General features: G+C 35.4%; 1 protein-coding gene across 6 annotated transcripts in view; it reads left to right on the forward strand.

The window, feature by feature from the left end:
• LOC107597123 (clathrin coat assembly protein AP180) overlaps positions 1–17,247 on the forward strand; it is a 32,476-nt gene extending 15,229 nt beyond the window's left edge. Inside the window, exons 3-17 of one of the 6 annotated variants that reach the window (XM_016288064.1) lie at positions 3,369–3,444; positions 3,650–3,752; positions 4,854–4,947; positions 5,129–5,240; positions 5,352–5,458; positions 5,565–5,606; positions 9,599–9,660; positions 9,811–9,816; positions 10,410–10,422; positions 11,500–11,618; positions 12,174–12,256; positions 12,758–12,772; positions 13,095–13,277; positions 15,298–15,378; positions 16,619–17,247. In XM_016288064.1, the coding sequence (XP_016143550.1) occupies positions 3,369–3,444; positions 3,650–3,752; positions 4,854–4,947; positions 5,129–5,240; positions 5,352–5,458; positions 5,565–5,606; positions 9,599–9,660; positions 9,811–9,816; positions 10,410–10,422; positions 11,500–11,618; positions 12,174–12,256; positions 12,758–12,772; positions 13,095–13,277; positions 15,298–15,378; positions 16,619–16,929 (1,407 nt within the window). In that variant the 3' untranslated portion in view covers positions 16,930–17,247. The remainder of the gene's footprint in view (positions 1–3,368; positions 3,445–3,649; positions 3,753–4,853; positions 4,948–5,128; positions 5,241–5,351; positions 5,459–5,564; positions 5,607–9,598; positions 9,661–9,810; positions 9,817–10,409; positions 10,423–11,499; positions 11,619–12,173; positions 12,257–12,757; positions 12,773–13,094; positions 13,278–15,297; positions 15,379–16,618) is intronic. The other 5 variants (XM_016288069.1, XM_016288065.1, XM_016288070.1 and 2 more) reach the window with 5 other exon arrangements.
• Positions 17,248–17,718: the final 471 nt, after the last annotated feature.

The raw sequence follows: 17,718 nt of genomic DNA on the forward strand, positions 1-17,718 counted from the left end.
TTTCACTGGACGGGGCAAACACTTAAAAGCTGAAAACAGTCAGACTTTTGCTGTTTGTGAGAATTACTGCACTGACCTGGCTCAAAATTCAAATTTCAAATCAGAATGTATTAAATGGCTCAATAATGCAACAAAATAAGTGGTTTGGAAAAGTGTTTTCTAATTGATTCTGGCTTGGGTCGCAGATGATTGCATTTCTGAAAGACTTTAATGCAGGGTCTGCATAATATTTAACCTACATCAAAAGTGTTGTTTAAACCGTGCAACAAAAGTTTGTGAAGTCTTGCCTTGAATTTGAACAATTTTCTGAGGAGCTTCTCCATACAGCTGACCACCTATTGCACTCAAAGCCCTCTCGCTTTCTCTTATCACCGTTATCACACCCATCAGACTCACAATAGGAGTAGAGACAGACAGGCGGGCAGATGCTCCAGCCTTCTCTCTCTTTCTGAAAGCGCAGTTTTTACTCTTTCAGTCAAGGCTGGCGCTGTGCGGCGACAGAGACATCGGAGAGAGAAAAGGCAGATGGCAGTGGAAGGCAGAATGAGATAAAGGGCGAGAAGAATGGATGATAAAATAAGGGAGCTTGAGAGGAATTTATATAAATTCAGAGATGGAGAGGTGCAGCTTCAAAGGATAATTGAATAAATATGAAGCTACAGATGCGGGCTACGTGTGAATAGGCCTCACTGTATTATAAATAGTGTTAGGGACAGGTATAGAGGTGTGCACAAGGATATGCTAGTTGTGACATGATAGAATGGCAAAGGTGTAGCTCATGAATATTAATTCTTGCACAACTAATTGAACAACCTCCTATTTCTATATATAGTACCATTCAAAAGGTTATGGGACGGTAAGAGATTTAAAAAAATGTTTCTGATGAATTTATTTGATCAAAACTTCAGTAAAAACGGTAATATTGTGAAATATTATTACAATTTTTAAAAAAGATTTATTTTTATATATATTTTAAAATATAATTAATTTTTATTATGGCAAATCTGATTTTTCCGCAGCCATTACTCCAGTCTGATCCTTCAGAAATCATTCTGATATGCTGATTTGGTGCTCAAGAAAATTATTATCAATGTTTCTTTATTTTCAATGATTCTTTGAGTTTAAAACAATCACATTTATTTGAAATAGCAGTCTTTTTAACATTGTACACATTTTTGTCACTTTGGATGAATTTAATACATCTTTGCTGAAAACAAGTATTAATGTCTTTCAAAATGATTAAATGAACTTGAGATATTTCATCCAACTGTCGTTCAGGGATTTTATATCACCAATGCTAATTTATTGATTACTTTACTTTCAAATGAATCAACAGATTAACATTTAAACAGAAAGAGACTGATTTGTTCATCTTGTGGTGTTTCGTTTTGAGTAAGAGGGGTCTATAAAATCATCCATGGCTAAAAGTGATGGTCCCCTCATATGCATGTGATTATGTAAAATACAGTGTTGATTACTCCTGAAAGCATTGCCTTTCATTCTGCTGAATATACAATGAGAGAAAATATGTCATAACTATAATATATGGTAGATGAGCTCACTTTCCAATATTCTAATTAAAGAGAGCTATTCAATTATGAATGTGACCTGCCAGGACTGCTTTGTCTGAGGGGACAGAAGTGCTGCTTGATAATCTTCCCCCTAATGTTTAATTCGTTATTGTGGATATGAAAGCAAGGAAGTGATTAGACTCTTATTCTCTCACTCTGGAGGAAAAATCTGCAGGATACGTGTTCTATAACATCAGGCTATTTGGTCATTTGCACAAGGGAAGTATTTACCCTGACACATGGATATTTGAAATGGTTAGTATTCTGACCTAGATGATTAAAAGTGTTAAGTACATTAAATATAGCTTCATCTCCCCACAAGCCTCTGTATTGATCAGCTGACACATCAGTTAAACTCTGAAAGGCAGAACTGAAAAGGCACAGCACACAGACATGGTGTAATGCTGGGATAGGTTTGCAAAAAATCACTTTGAAAAGATCATTCACGAGTAAATAAAATAATATATACCTTCTTTTTCCCCCCAGAATTCATGATCCAAAACTGCGATAAATCAGTTTCTTTCATCAGCATTTTTTCTCACTTTTTCAAGTAGAACATCTAGTCATGAAACAAATTTTAGAAACAAATTGCATTACATAATAATATTGTGGATATGAAAGCAAGGAAGTTATTAGACTCTTATTCTCTCACTCTGGAGGAAAAATCTGCAGGATACGTGTTCTATAACATCAGGCTATTTGGTCATTTGCACAAGGGAAGTATTTACCCTGACACATGGATATTTGAAATGGTTAGTATTCTGACCTAGATGATTAAAAGTGTTAAGTACATTATATATAGCTTCATCTCCCCACAAGCCTCTGTATTGATCAGCTGACACATCAGTTAAACTCTGAAAGGCAGAACTGAAAAGGCACAGCACACAGACATGGTGTAATGCTGGGATAGGTTTGCAAAAAATCACTTTGAAAAGATCATTCACGAGTAAATAAAATAATATATACCTTCTTTTTCCCCCCAGAATTCATGATCCAAAACTGCGATAAATCAGTTTCTTTCATCAGCATTTTTTCTCACTTTTTCAAGTAGAACATCTAGTCATGAAACAAATTTTAGAAACAAATTGCATTACATAATAAGGCTTTCTGTAGAGGATATACCTAAAATAAAATAATAAAATTGACAATGGGCTAAGAAAAAAACTAATTCAACATATATTCTCTAAAAAAATGTTTTATCTTATACAGTATAGTTTTGCTTCTCAAGTAAATGTATCGTGTTTTAAAGATTTGAGATATTTGTACTGATTTTTACTATTTCAGTTAAATACTTTATACTGTGCATGGAATCATACAGCATGTTCTGTAAATTTTTAGTAAATTATTTTCTGTACATTTCATTTTCGTTGCACTTTTTTCCCCCTAGTCTTGTTTACCTACAATTTTTCATTTATGTGTTAAGCCGCATCAATTTGTTTGTAAATTCAGGCTGTATTCACTGCTTATATGCAGCGAGTGTGCTGGTTTTTCTTGATAAAACCTCTGCTATTATTTCCATATTTGCATTCACTCCCACTCAGAGCTTTAATGTGAGTTCTGAGTGATTAGTCATTAGATGGTAATATCGGGTTTGTAGAAATTCTTCACTGAACTGCAATTTACATATACACTAATGCATTTCTTATCTCTGTATCTCTTTCAGTTGCTGTTGGACATTTTTTTAAATTAATTTATTAATTTATTAAGGGCAGTACTGAAATTGTAGTCTTTTGTGTTGTGAATAACAGCCTAACATATGAATGATCCCATATTCTGAATTATAATAATTTTTTTCAGAGGTTCATCCAGTACCTGGCCTCCAGGAACACCCTATTCAATCTTAGTAATTTTTTGGACAAAACTGGCTCTCATGGTAAGTATTATTTCATGCAGTGAATGCAGTTGCTGATCAAAATCTTGTTTGACATTAAATCACCATGAAAAGTTATGTGAGCTATAATTAATTGCACTGTTCTTAAATTAGCCACTGAGAATTCTTATTTTGTCAACTTTGTTGTCCTGCCCAATTGAATTTGTCTATGAATATGAATGTATTTATAAATGCTTGCACTTTTCAGGTTTCGACATGTCAACATTTATCAGACGCTACAGCAGGTATCTGAACGAGAAAGCGTTTGCCTACAGACAGATGGCTTTTGACTTTGGCCGAGTGAAGAAAGGGTAAATGAGTTCTCTGCTACATGGCTGTACCCTGAGTTAACAATTGTGCCAATTGCATTGGAACGCTACTGAACAATAACAGATTTGAGTGGAATGCTGGGAAATCGAGGACAACCTCTAGCCCCTGAAAAGAGCCTTGTGATGCTGCTGTAGAAAAGCAGTTACATTCACCAAGTTTCCTGCTCCCTTGGTACTATTGTGTGCAAGACCCTTGTTAAGTAAAATGGGGCATTACTCACAGACTGCCTACTGTATGTTGGCGACCAAGGTCTCATTGCAGGCACAATGAAGGAGCTACAACAAATAAATTGGCTGATTTAGCTTGCTCAGACGTCCTGAACAAAACAACTCACAGCTAACAACTCAAACACACACACACACACCAGATGATTAGAGACTAATGGCCATTGACATCAAGGACGATAATGAGATATACTTTAGAAAATCATTCTAAATTGAAAAGAATAACGGCAACAGTGGAATGATGTCATTGGAATCACTTTCAGAATGTGGTGATAACAATAAAAATGTTGACAGCCAATCAGAATCCAGCCTTTAAAGAGGCACATGACAGAACTGCAGCACATGCTTATAATAAACAGAACATTATAGTGTGTCAGTGTGTGGACGCTAATATAGTTATCATTATAGTTATCATTTTTGGTGTTAATGGGCCTTAAAAATAGTTCATTTTCTAGTCATGTTCCCTTAAAGGCAACCTCTCTTATTTCTGCTATGTTACTTATACAGTATATGGTTAGTTAACACCAAGTACGTTCATAGACTTCATTAAGATTTGAAATTAAAATGCAAACAGATGCAAAATTTTAGATGCTTTGGTCACTATTTCCTTTACATTTTTCACAATTTTCACTAGCTCATTTTAAATGGTCCTACAGTGTAACAAATTAAGTTTTAAAGGTTTGTATTATGAGATGTAAAATTCCCAAAAGTACTTTTAAGTCATATGATCTTAACATTTATGTTAGATAAAAACCCAAGAACTGTTATTATACCTGACAGTCTTGTTTGGATTACGTTCACTTACATATGATAAATTCTTTGCAATGCATGTCATGTGAATGTGTGTGTGTTTCTCAGTGCTGATGGTGTGATGAGAACAATGTCTACTGACAAGCTCTTGAAAGGCATGCCCACACTGCAGAGTCAGATCGATGCTCTGCTGGAGTTTGATGTGAGTCTGCTTCCTGTCATTATCACAGGCTGTTTTAACACCTGATGCTTTTACACAGGGTTCAAACTTGACTAGCATCATGCCTTGTTAGGATACACTCTTGCAAGATAAGAATCTGTCACTTACTGACATTTTAATGATGTTTTTAGAATTTGAAAAATAATAGAATCTGCACTTTCAGGTTCATCCAAAAGATCTTGCCAACGGGGTGATCAATGCTGCCTTCCTGTTGCTTTTCAAGGATCTGATCAAGTTGTACGCCTGCTACAATGATGGCATCATTAATCTCTTAGGCAAGTCTCAAGAATTTTATGAATGCATTGAGATTTCAAAGTCTTTGGTTTGACATCTGCAAGATTTGGCACAACTATGTGATTTATTATGATTTCCTTGTTCATTTTTAGAGAAATTTTTCCAGATGAAGAAAGGACAATGCAAAGATGCATTGGAAATCTATAAAAGATTCTTGACACGAATGACCAGAGTCTCAGAGTTCCTCAAAATTGCTGAGGTAAACAATGCATTTTATATCTTTGCTTTAATTATAAAATATTCATCAAAAATGACATTTGTGGTTCAAAGGTTATGTCATATATTCTTACCTTGTCTTTCAACAGCAAGTGGGAATTGACAAAAACGATATTCCTGAACTTACACAGGTAAGGCTCTCTTTAAACAGCATTTCCATTCATCATGATGCCAACACTCTCCACGTCAGTACTAACAATGCATGTCTGTGTTGTGGTGTTGTTTTAATATGTGTTGCATGTGTCGTAGCCCTCAAATCCCAGCGGTTTTAGCCAGTTGTGAGGTTGTAATCCTTCCCTGGCCACTGGGCCAGTCACAGACATCCATGTGCTACATATAAGAGGTCATTCTTCTCTCATGTTGGGGCATTTGTCAGATGGGACATGTTCCATGGATCCATTCTGTCCTGTCCCCTCAGGCTGATTGACAGATTCTGTACCTGTCTTCTTATTTCAGCGGTGCAGATTGATCACACAGGCTGAGAGTGTGAGTAGCGTGTGGAGTTTTTTCCACTTTGGAGAATCCTGCAGCTTAGGAGAGAGCAGTCAATCCTCATTAGCGTTCATCAAATAAACTGCACACAAAATTTCATTTTAGAGTGAACTTGGATGCGACTGAGCAGAGAAGCAGCGATGCTTGCTGTCTGAGATGAGAACTCAAGCTGCAGTCACTTTTGCATCCCAGTAATGCTGAAGAATCGCCAAGAATAGAGTTTCCACAATCATTAAGACCGCTGTTATATGTAGAATAAAGCAATTTACATAGAAACTATTTAAAGACTGACGATTTTGGGAATTTCAGTAAATTTCTCTCTGATGGAGTATTTAATTGAGTGACATGTAAGAATGGTTTCTACATTTTAGATGAGCAAAATATGAAAATAGGCACTTTCCATGAATATGGAGCACTTTGGTGTTCTCTGACTTTAAAAAAAAATATATATTTTAAGCATTACAGGCACAAATTGAATGTTTTTCTTTTGTAAGAGCTATTATGATTTTGGTAATTTTAGCTTTTTATGCACAAACTTAACAACTTAAACTTAACATTATTTTCACCATATTACAAGAAATGTATTTTTTTTTTTATTTGTTGCTCAAGAAGTAAAATTTTAACCCATTTCATACAGCATGACATTTTTTTTTATAGTCACTTTTCCAAATTTTTTACAAATATTGTTTAAATTTGACACCCAAGAAATACAATTTTGAAGACAGTTTTTAAAAATCTTTTTATTTTTATGGATTTTTATTGTAATTTTGCAAATGCTGTTGTGTTGACTGCCTCTGTCAGGCTTTCAAAACTGTTACCCAAAATAATCAAGCAAATATTATTTTTAAATTTATAGGAAATACACATTTAAATTATACAATTATTAGAAATGAAAAATATCCATAACATTTTTGACCTCCTGCCACCTTACCATTGATTGAAAAAGACTTAGTGACTTTTTTTTAAAAATAGTTTCAGGTTTGCACCCTATTCATAGAAAATGCCAACACTGTGAAACTAATCAGACTCTATAAAACAGAACGTCCGAATGGTTTTATGATTGTGGGAGCTCTGTTATGAGATTAGGAGGGTTTTTCATGCTGGCAGAAATGGGGGAGGCTTGCTCTGAAAGCATGCTGTGCGTGATGTTAGGGTAGGATGGTTGCCTTCTTCAGATATTCTGGATCAACGGCAGAGTTCAGGACATGCTGCAGGGAGACGTGCATGACTGCCTGGGTTCTGGATTTGGCAGTGGTTGTAATTAATTGGGTTTTGGCCTAGGATGCACAGCTGTGTAGCTCAAGAAATTTGATGAATTTTACAGGGTGTATTTATGTTTACACACAATTTAGATATTCCTTCTTACATTCCTATTTAAAGGTCTTTAGTGTATTGAAGTCCTTTGATAGCTGCATTTTGCATAGTTTGATAGATCATCTCCTTACATGATCAGTTGTGTATGCGATCACAATCTACATAACCAAACAGAATTTTCATTTGCAGACGATTTGTTTTTATCTGGGATTAGTGTGAAGAAATATTAGTTTGAGAAAAGCCTGGTCTCTTTCATTAAACTTGATGTAACCCCTCCCACTGACTGCAATTAGTAATCAAAAGAAATGTTTTTAACGCTCATGCATCTTTCAGTTAAGCATTTGTGTCACAACAAAAAACTCTCATGTCTTACTGGAGCTAAAGAGACACAGCACTAGAGTTTTTCTAGGATCTTAACCACACACATTTGTGTTTAACACACTGTTTAAAGATCACTGTTATCAGCTCAGTATAAAGCACACGGTAATTAATGGATTAATTGTATGAAAATTAATCTTCATTGTAAATGTGAATGACAGTGTTTAACTGTGTGTGTGTGTGTGTGTGTGTGTGTGTGTGGGTGAGACAGAGAATGGGAAAGGGGGTGAGTGATATTGAGGGTATGGCTAAGGTTAGAGGATTGGTGTATTTGACCAGAGGCGCTTCTCAAATCACTAATCTGTCTGCTAGAGCGCCAGTATAATTGTCTGAGAGTGCTGCCCTGAAGGATTGGTTTAGCTGCCACTGCTGGTATTACTGGATGAAATATCATACACTATTTTGTTGAACAGCAATAGATCATGTATATTAATCATACTCTGGAATACTCCATTCTGATTGGTCAAACACACCAACTTGCAGACGTAATGACGTATGTTTCCATGGCAGCACTGTAAATCAGTCAGGTAACCGATTTTGTGCTTAAATTGGTGAGGTCGCAGTTCATTAAATGTTTTGTTAAAATTATTATTAAGGACAGACTGTCTGTAACGCTTCTCAAATTCACTTTTCTGTATTTTAGCAAGCATTTTGCTAAATACAGACATACAGCAGGGAAACCAAATCTGACAAGGCAGCATTCAAGGTTACCGAAACCTGTAACTCCCTTCTCTTTTACACATAATTACTTTAATTTTCTGCCATTTCACTCTGGTGATGTTGAAATTACTCTGCCTTATACTCTAGAAAGTAGTTTTGTTTTATATAATATAAACCGCTACCGACACACAGCGGGGTCACCAGAGCCGATAAAGCGGTATTAGAGGTCACTGAAGTCTGTTACCCCCCTATGTTGTTTTGTTTTACACAGAATTGCTTTAATGTTCAGTAAATTCACTCTAGTGATTTCTAAACTCTTCTGTTTCATACTCTAGAAAGTATTTTGGTCTGATGTGAAAATGATGTGAACTGCTTTAGACATGCACCAGGGACATCAAGTCCAACAAGGCAGCATTAAAGGTTACCGAAATCTGTTACCTCTCTCTATTTTACACAGAATTGCTTTAATGTTCTGTAGACTTACTCTGTTGATGTCAAAATTACTCTGCTTCATATTCTAGAGTGCATTTTGTTTTTATATAAACCGCTACAGACATATAGCAGGGTCACCAAATCCGACAGGGCACTCCACTCATGATAGGTAGTTGATTTTATAATATTAATAATGATATTACAGACCTGATCAAACTATATTTCATTTTCAAGATGAATTTGAGAATTGAAAAGGCTTTGTGACACCAGATGTCATATCATGTATGTTAGATGTGTGTATTTTGACTAGACCTAGACAATCAATAAATGCTCTTTGGTGCTATGGCACATCATATCATATTGCCCTAGGCCAAAGACTTTATTTAGCTATTATTTGTGAACTAACCACAAAAATGGTCTAGTTTTTATATATTATTTTAATTTATATGATTTCTCTGGCCTATTTAGCTGTATTTGCATGACATTTTTACACATGAGATACATGCGATTATGTGGCATGTCTAACAAATAATGTGCTCTGAGTCTTTCTGTTGTGCCTGAATGCATGAGTGAGCATGCTGCAGTGCATTGTGGGCCCCACTGGGGCCGTAAACTAAAGCATTGTGCTTTGCATCCGAACCAGTGTAAGCCTTAAGACTATTGCTTGTATATATTTATTGTCTTAGAAACTTATAAAGTGTTATAGTGTTTCTAGTACATTTTGTCCTCTACTTGTCTTCATTTAGTGTTAGCAGCTTGACTTTGTCTTTTTGTGTTTTGTAGTCTGAAACAAGGTGTCCTTAGTGGTAGGTCACTTTTAACAGTGCATTGTTTTATGGCTTTGTAGGCCCCTGAGAGTCTTCTGGAATCTCTGGAGACACATCTCAACACGCTCGAGGGGAAGAAAGTGTAAGTGCTTTAATTCTTTTGAATAACATGAAGTAATAAAATAAATGAGTCTCTGCTTTTTCTCGAATAAACAAAACCTTTTTACTACTAATAAAATAACTACTTTTATTACAAATAGTAATATTGTTCCTCCTTTCCTTGTGTTAACAGTGATGAGTAAGTATTTCTGCAGAATTAACATAAATGTAAACATGATTATATTTTCGTACTGTAATGGTGATTTTGTCGTCATTGTGGTGTTCAAAGTTCTATAGATTGATGGTTGAAGTTCAATTTTAATTTTCAGCATTTTACAATGTTGAAGTTCCCTCTCTCTATAGAATTAATTATTTTTAGTCTAGCTTTATAATTAAGTTCACTCTGTACAAACTGAACTTAAAAAAACTAACAGTGCTAGCCCTGAATTGATCGATTTCTTAATATGAATTGATCAATTTTTCAATATGAATTTCAGTGTCATGTGCACATTTGTATTGTAACTGAATACTCCACATTCCCCAATGCATGCCTGGCGGGGAGGGGGATATTTTGGAATTGTTTATATTTTCCACAAGAACATTTTCAAAAAGTAGCAGAGTAAAAATGTATTTTATTTTCATTAATAATGTCTTGTTGACCTGCCTGCTGTTTGAAAATAATTTCTCATGTCATGAATTATTATAATTCCATCATTTAACCTTTTGAGTATGATGTTTTAGAAAAGTTATTTTAAAAGTCATTCTTACATTCTTTATATTTTCTATCACTAGGTCACCGACTAAGGTGAGTAATGAATTAAAAAAAAAACATTTTTTAAAATTTGATTATGCAGTATTACACTACAGTTCAAAAGTTTGAGGTTAGTCATTTTTTTAGGTTTTTGAAGTATATTAAAATGTGATTTATTCCTGTAATGGCAAATCTGAATTTTGAGCAGCCATTACTGCAGTCTTCAATATCACATGATCCTTCAGAAATCTTTCTAATAAGCAGATTTGGTGTTTATGAATCATTTCTTTTTATTAGCAATGTAGAAAACAAAAATGGGCTGCTTAATATTTTTGTGAAAACCGTGATATTGATGTTCTTTCAGTATTCTGGGCTAGTGTGTTTCTGGGCTAGTGAAGCCCAGAGAAATTAACTAGTGGATTAGCAATGTGATTATAAAATATAATAAATAACTCACTTTATTAAAACATGATTTTTTTTAATGATGACTAGAACTAATATAATAGTTCAACTTTACACAGAAACAAACTTAATTTGAACTGATTTATTATTAGTAGTAGTAGTATCTTTATATATTATACTAATTCATAATTAATGGTCGCGTAGTTTTACAACTTGTACTGTATATAGTTGCTAGTTTATAAATTTAAAGCTGACGAACACAATAATGCACTGAAATAAGAAGTATAGACAGTTCACTTATCTAGCTGTTGAGTTTCAGAGGAACTCTGAAAGCGCGCTGCAAGATGATCTAATGAATGCTAACCAGTCATTTTAATGCAACGCAGCAAGCTCATTTGGCTGCGTATGCAACATGAACTAATCGGCTTGTGCCGAGTAGTTTAACACTGTGAATATCATCAGTTTGCGATAAGGACTCGTCAGCCTGCGCCATCTAGAGTTTCATGACAGAACTTGGCATTTATTTGAAATAGAAATCTTGTTTATATTATAAATATATTTACTGTCACATTTGATCATTTTAATGCATCCTCGCTGAATGAAAAAATGACCTCCAACTTTTGAATAGTAGCTTATATTATTCTGCATAATATTATACAGTATTAAGACATTATTCATGTTATTGTGTATTCAATTAAATAAATGGTAAACTCAACATGACACATATAGAAGGGATCTCCAACAAATAATGGAACACCTGCTGGTACCCCTGCAAAAACCGCAGAGCCCACTGCTGCAGCAGCTGCAGTTACTGAGACCGCCGCAGCATCAGCTACAACCACCATCAAGTAAGTTAAAAAAAAATTGATAAAAATGTCTCATACATACAAACCCGATTCCAAAAAAGTTGGGACACTGTACAAATTGTGAATAAAAACAGAATGCAATGATGTGGAAGTTTCAAATTTCAATATTTTATTCAGAATACAACATAGATGACATATCAAATGTTTAAACTGAGAAAATGTATCATTTTAAGGGAAAAATAAGTTGATTTTAAATTTCATGGCATCAACACATCTCAAAAAAGTTGGGACAAGGCCATGTTTACCACTGTGTGGCATCCCCTCTTCTTTTTATAACAGTCTGCAAACATCTGGGGACTGAGGAGACAAGTTGCTCAAGTTTAAGAATAGGAATGTTGTCCCATTCTTGTCTAATACAAGCTTCTAGTTGCTCAACTGTCTTAGGTCTTCTTTGTCACATCTTCCTCTTTATGATGCGCCAAACGTTTTCCAAAAGTGTCCCAACTTTTTTGGAATTGGGTTTGTAAAACAAAAGCATCCTGAAATGTCTTGCTTCCTGTAGATGCATCACTCTCTCTTGTCTTTTTCACTATACAGTAGCGGCTTTAATGATCTAGTGGATTTTGATCTGTTGGCTCCAACCACAGGGGCTTCAGCGGCTCCCACAGCATCATGGGGAGGTGAGCTGGTGTCATTTAGTTTGTGTTGTAGAGTGTTATTGGGTTGTTTTATTACATTCTTTAATATTGTTTTATCAGGTCAGGTCAAGTGATCACGTTTCAGATTAAAATGTGCAAAAAATCCCAGCGCTTATTGTAATAGACTAAAAAAACTGGAGGTTTAGGTTGTTATCTGTTTATATATGATTCATATTACTATTATATACTAGTTACTTCATTGAGCTAAACTGCAGGAACCATTTCTTCCCAAATTAGGCCAATTATGGGAATATATATTGAGTGGGCACTCTAATGAGTTATAATGATAGACAAATGGGAAATGTTCCTCCCCTCTGCTTTTCTGCCCAAGCTTGTCAAGTCCCAGTTGTAAGCTACAGTTTCTTTAGAAAGACGAATTGTACTGTACATTCAACTAATTCAGGGACAGATCAAACATCTATTTTCATCTAACACACTCTTCTTCTTTTCTTCTTCCCTCCTCTTTTTTGGCTTTGGTTTCAGATCTGCTTGGTGAGGGTGAGTAAAAATGATGTTGCAAATACATCCAGAATTTATTTTATTTTATCGAAGCTTTTTTTAAGCATTTCAGAATTTGAATGGGCATGCCACTCTTACATCTTGTCTACAAGGAGCTTTCTGAACAAACTTTTCACTGTCCGAATCTTCATTCTACTTTTCTGATCCAGCCGTAGCTTTATGAAGTCATTTTGCTAAAATCTCTCCATAAAAAATCTCTGAGCTTTCTTTCATCCCGTCTACATCCTTGTCTCTCTCTCCTCCTCCTCTGTCATTCTGAATGCTGTGGTTTGGTTGTGGCTTGGCTGTGGCGGGGTTCCAGACTCTCTGGCCGCTCCTGCTGCTGCTGCCGCTAGCTCTGAAGCGCCCCTTTCTGAGGCTGACTCTGCCTCTGCCGCAGTCTCTGCTATCGAACCAGCAGCTGACGCCATCGCTGCCCCGGCCGCTGCCTCGCTGCCAGTGCCTGCCCCCACTGCCGCCATCTCAGACATGGATCTGTTTGGAGGTCAGTCAGGTCATCTCCAGGCTTAACTATCAGGGAAGAATGGGAGTTCATGGGTTGTTTAGCAGTCAGTTTGGTCTGTTTGTGTACATAGATTGATACTGGTACTATTTGAAGTCACTTAGCTGACATTATGGTACTTCAGCAAGGTACAGTAACTTGTCAGTTTAATATTTAAGTAAACACCCTTTGCCATATTGGCAACCTTTTCTTTAATAGCTTTTCCAAAATGTGGCCTGAAGTCACTATCATGTAGGTAAAAGCTATTTAGTTCAATGGACATACGTCATATGAACATAATGTATTATCAGTCCTTCCATACAGCTGAGCTGATTCATTTTTTTATGAAGCAAATTGCTAATATAGATAAGGATTAGCTCACTTGAGATTAGCTTGCTAGCAGGGATATTTTTCAGTATTTACATTGCCTACAGCAGACAAAAAAATATATACTGAATATATATATATATATATATATATATATATATATGTGTGTACTTAATGCACTGGTGGTTGATGGCATTATGACATGGCCAAGAGGGGTGGGATGTTGATCAGTACTGGCTTAGGATGGGTGTCATCACGTGTCTCAACCAATGAGAGCATTTGGGGTGGGCCGACTGCAGCAGCGTTCACATGAAGCGCTCACGACTTCATAAGTGGGAAATAGCAAATAGGAACTGCTGTAAAAAAGCACCTTATTTGTTTAAAGTGTTTGCAAAGCAAATGTTATTGCACTTTTGTTCATATAGCAGTACTTTTAAATGAAAAAGTGCACAATACACTAATTTTGAATTCATTATTGAATTTTGTGCATAACGATGCGATTAATCGCGATAAAAATTTTTAATCGTTGCCCAGCATTAATAATTTTGTGCATAACAATGCGATTAATCGCGATAAAAAATTTTAATCGTTGCCCAGCATTAATATATATATTTATATTTATATATATATATATATATATATATATATATATATATGCAATTTAAATGCAATGGCATCATATATTTACATAATTTAATGTCAGAGTATAATGTCTGTAGATCAATGTTATTTTAGTAACTGAGGTACTATTATAATTTTTATTAATATTTAACATTGTATATTTTCCATTCCAATTTTTTTTAATATCACTATATAGTTTTTATTAATTTTAATATCAGTTTTAGTTATTTTTGTACATTAATTTAAACTAAATGAAAATTAGAAATGTTACCTTGGCAACTAGCTGAAATGAAATAAGTTAAACATTTTTTATATATATTTTATTTAAGTAACATTTTTTTCTTCTTATTCTTTTTAGTTTTAGTTTACTATAATAACCCTGCTGTTAATGTCTATAAAAGTTTCACACAACATTACAGACACAGATCATGAATAAATCATCCACAATTTGTTTTCCATTCAAATGTGTAATTTTTACCCTTGACACTTTAATGTAAAACTGGGAATAAGATGCTAAAGTACAAGCAAAAGTCTTGTGCAGAATTAATGCATTTCCTTCAAATGCAGAATAATTCTATGTTATACAGGACGTTGGCTCATGTCGTACAAAGCTGTGCATTCTGTTGATTTAATACTCCTCTAATTAAATCAACCAGCAGTTAAACAACCCCAAGCTATTTTTATTTCTCTCAGCTAATAAATGAATTCATTCGTACCTGGATGTGCAGGTCTCCATGGGGTTTGTAATATTACATGCCTCAATGTTCATCACTGCCTCGGCTAACAGAAACCATGCTGTCAAAGCCAAACACTTTCTTTTACTCACTTGTTGGTCCTGACAGCATTGACAGGATGTTTCACGCAGCCCGACTCATTTCCGTCAGTGTTTGTGTGTGTGTGGACACACTGAATTAAACTGTATATAGCCCAGACTGGTATATTTTACTGCCATTTGGGTCATATAGAGTGTTTCTGTTCACTTGTAATCACTGACATTGAAATCTTTCTCTCTCTATCGCCTCTTCATCCCTGTTTCTGTTTCTCTGTTGGGTTTTGTTGGTCTGGTTCTGCCCAGACGCGTTTGCGCCCTCCCCAGACGATGGTCCGAGCGAGGGTGTGGCCCCAGCAGCTGCTGCCGATGCATGTGCCGGATCTGGTGGGTGCTCATCTGTACACAAGATCCACCCTGCTTTTATTTGTGTGTCTGGATTTATGGTTGGATATGAAAGGTTTGTGTGTATGGGTGCGTGCTTGAATGGAAACATGAAATCCAACAAACGCTATGGTCAGCGATCGCGCGAGAGTGCATGCAATTTTGTTTGCATTGCTTGAGTTATCAAACCCTACTTTTGCCCACACGTTACAGCAAAATCAATTTGTCCATGAGCTGCCTGAGCACATACACTGTTCTCTGCAGGCACAATTGATAATTTCTCTCCTTAAAATGCAAAAATCATTTTTATTCACCATTTTTGTCGTTTTACATTAAAAAGATGTTCACATCCTTAAAACATTAAAAGCAACACTGTTGATTATATGACTTGTCAGAGAACATACTTGTTTATTTTTCTTACCTTACCCTAGCGTGTAGTTTTTCTTTTGGTTTTAAGCATAAAACTCAAATTTGTTAAAAAAATTAATTCAAGATATATTTCCTAAAAATGTATGCTGAGTTGCTTCTCAAGTAAAATGGATTTTGCCTTCAGGATGTTTGCTTTACTTGAAACAGGACAAAATATTTTCAAGAAAATAATTTTTGCCTTTACTTTCTGCTATGTTAAACTTACTAATAATTCAGCTGCACACATTAATCTTTTAATTGCCCTTCCAGACTATATTTTCAGTGATTCATTCTAACAACCTTAACTTTTATTTTCATGAAGTCTGAAGCGCAGAAGCTTAGTGGTTGTATTTCCATAATGCAGCTACTGAGATATAACATGAAAAGGGTTACTTTTACCTTTTATATGTGCTTTTATTGTAACATTAACTTAGCTCTGCTTCCACATTAAGGCTAGGACTTTAAAAATCCGCAGCCTATGGCATCCAGCCTATGTATTTCCTTGTTTTTATGTAATCTACTATGACTAATAGTATCTCTATAGACAGCAAGCATCCTGAGGGATGTATAATTATACAAAACAGAATAAAAACCACATCATTTTTTTTCTAGGATGTTCATTTCGTTTTTATAGTGTATTTAATGGTGGTTGCAGTACTAAGGTTAATGGTGTCTTAAAGTGTGCTTTTGAAAGTAAAATCCATCTCCTCTCTCTCCGTGACTTCAGTGGTCCTGAAGTTATGAGCTTTCAGTGTGTTTCTTTTTTTGTTTGCAGTGTTTGTTATTTAACAAACCTTCCCCATTCCATTTTTACCCTTAATCCTTCCCATTAAAGACCCCTGGGCTCCATCGGAGGGTAGTGCAAGCATTGCCCCAGAGCTGGACCTCTTTGCCATGAAGCCAGTAGAGAGTGTCGCTGCCGCAGCATCCCCTACTAGCGCCGAGCCGAGCATCTCGCCAACAGCGGCCCCAGCTACCCCTTCTCCTCCCACTGCTACTGCCACCACCACTACCATCACCACATCTGCTACAACTGAGTCCGCAGCCCCGCCAACACTAGACCTCTTTAGTGGTAATGTCTCTGCTGTAATTCTGCCTCTGTCTTGCTTTACTCTGCATTATGACAATTTTAACTTGTTGAGCTAGTTCCCCAACATTATCAAGATTCTATTTTGTTTGATTTCTCTCATTTAGATTTATATTTTATGTTTTGGTCATTCTGGTTTGTGAATCGTGGCCTTAACCACCTTTTCAGTGCTGAGAAGTATTCTTGACCCTATCAAAATAAGTAATTTATCTGAGAAAAACATAATTACTGTAATTGTAAATATAAATATATCTGTACACTACTGTTGAAATAAAGTTGCAAAGAAATGAATACATTTGTTCAGCAAGAAAGCATTAGTAAACCCAAAAGGGATAGTACACCCAAAAATGAAAATGTCATTAATTACTCACCCTCATGTCATTCCATTTTTGTTTTCTTTGCGCACAACAAGAATTCTCATAGCTTCATAAAATTACGGTTGAACCACTGATGTCACATGGACTGTTTTAATGATGTCCTTACTACATTTCTGGGCCTTGAACGTGGTAGTTCCCTTGCTGTTTATGCAAAGTCAGAAAGCTCTCGGATTTCATCAAAAATATCTTAATTTGTGTTCTGAAGATGAACGAAGGTCTTATGGTTTTGGAACGATATGAAGGGTGACTAATTAATGACAGCATTTTAATTTTTGGGTGAACTGATCTCTTTAAATTGATCAAAAGTGACAGTAAAGACATTTATAACATTGCAAAAAAGGTGTATTTCAAATAAATTATGTTCTTTCTATTATTCAGAGAATCATGAAAAAATGGTGTCACAGTTTCCACAAAAATATTAAGCAACTGTTTTCAACATTGATAATAAGTGTTTTTTGAGCAGTAAAATGT

The sequence above is a fragment of the Sinocyclocheilus grahami genome, unplaced genomic scaffold (genome assembly GCF_001515645.1).
Source record: "Sinocyclocheilus grahami isolate Dianchi unplaced genomic scaffold, SAMN03320097.WGS_v1.1 scaffold228.1, whole genome shotgun sequence".
Taxonomy (NCBI): Eukaryota; Metazoa; Chordata; class Actinopteri; order Cypriniformes; family Cyprinidae; genus Sinocyclocheilus; species Sinocyclocheilus grahami.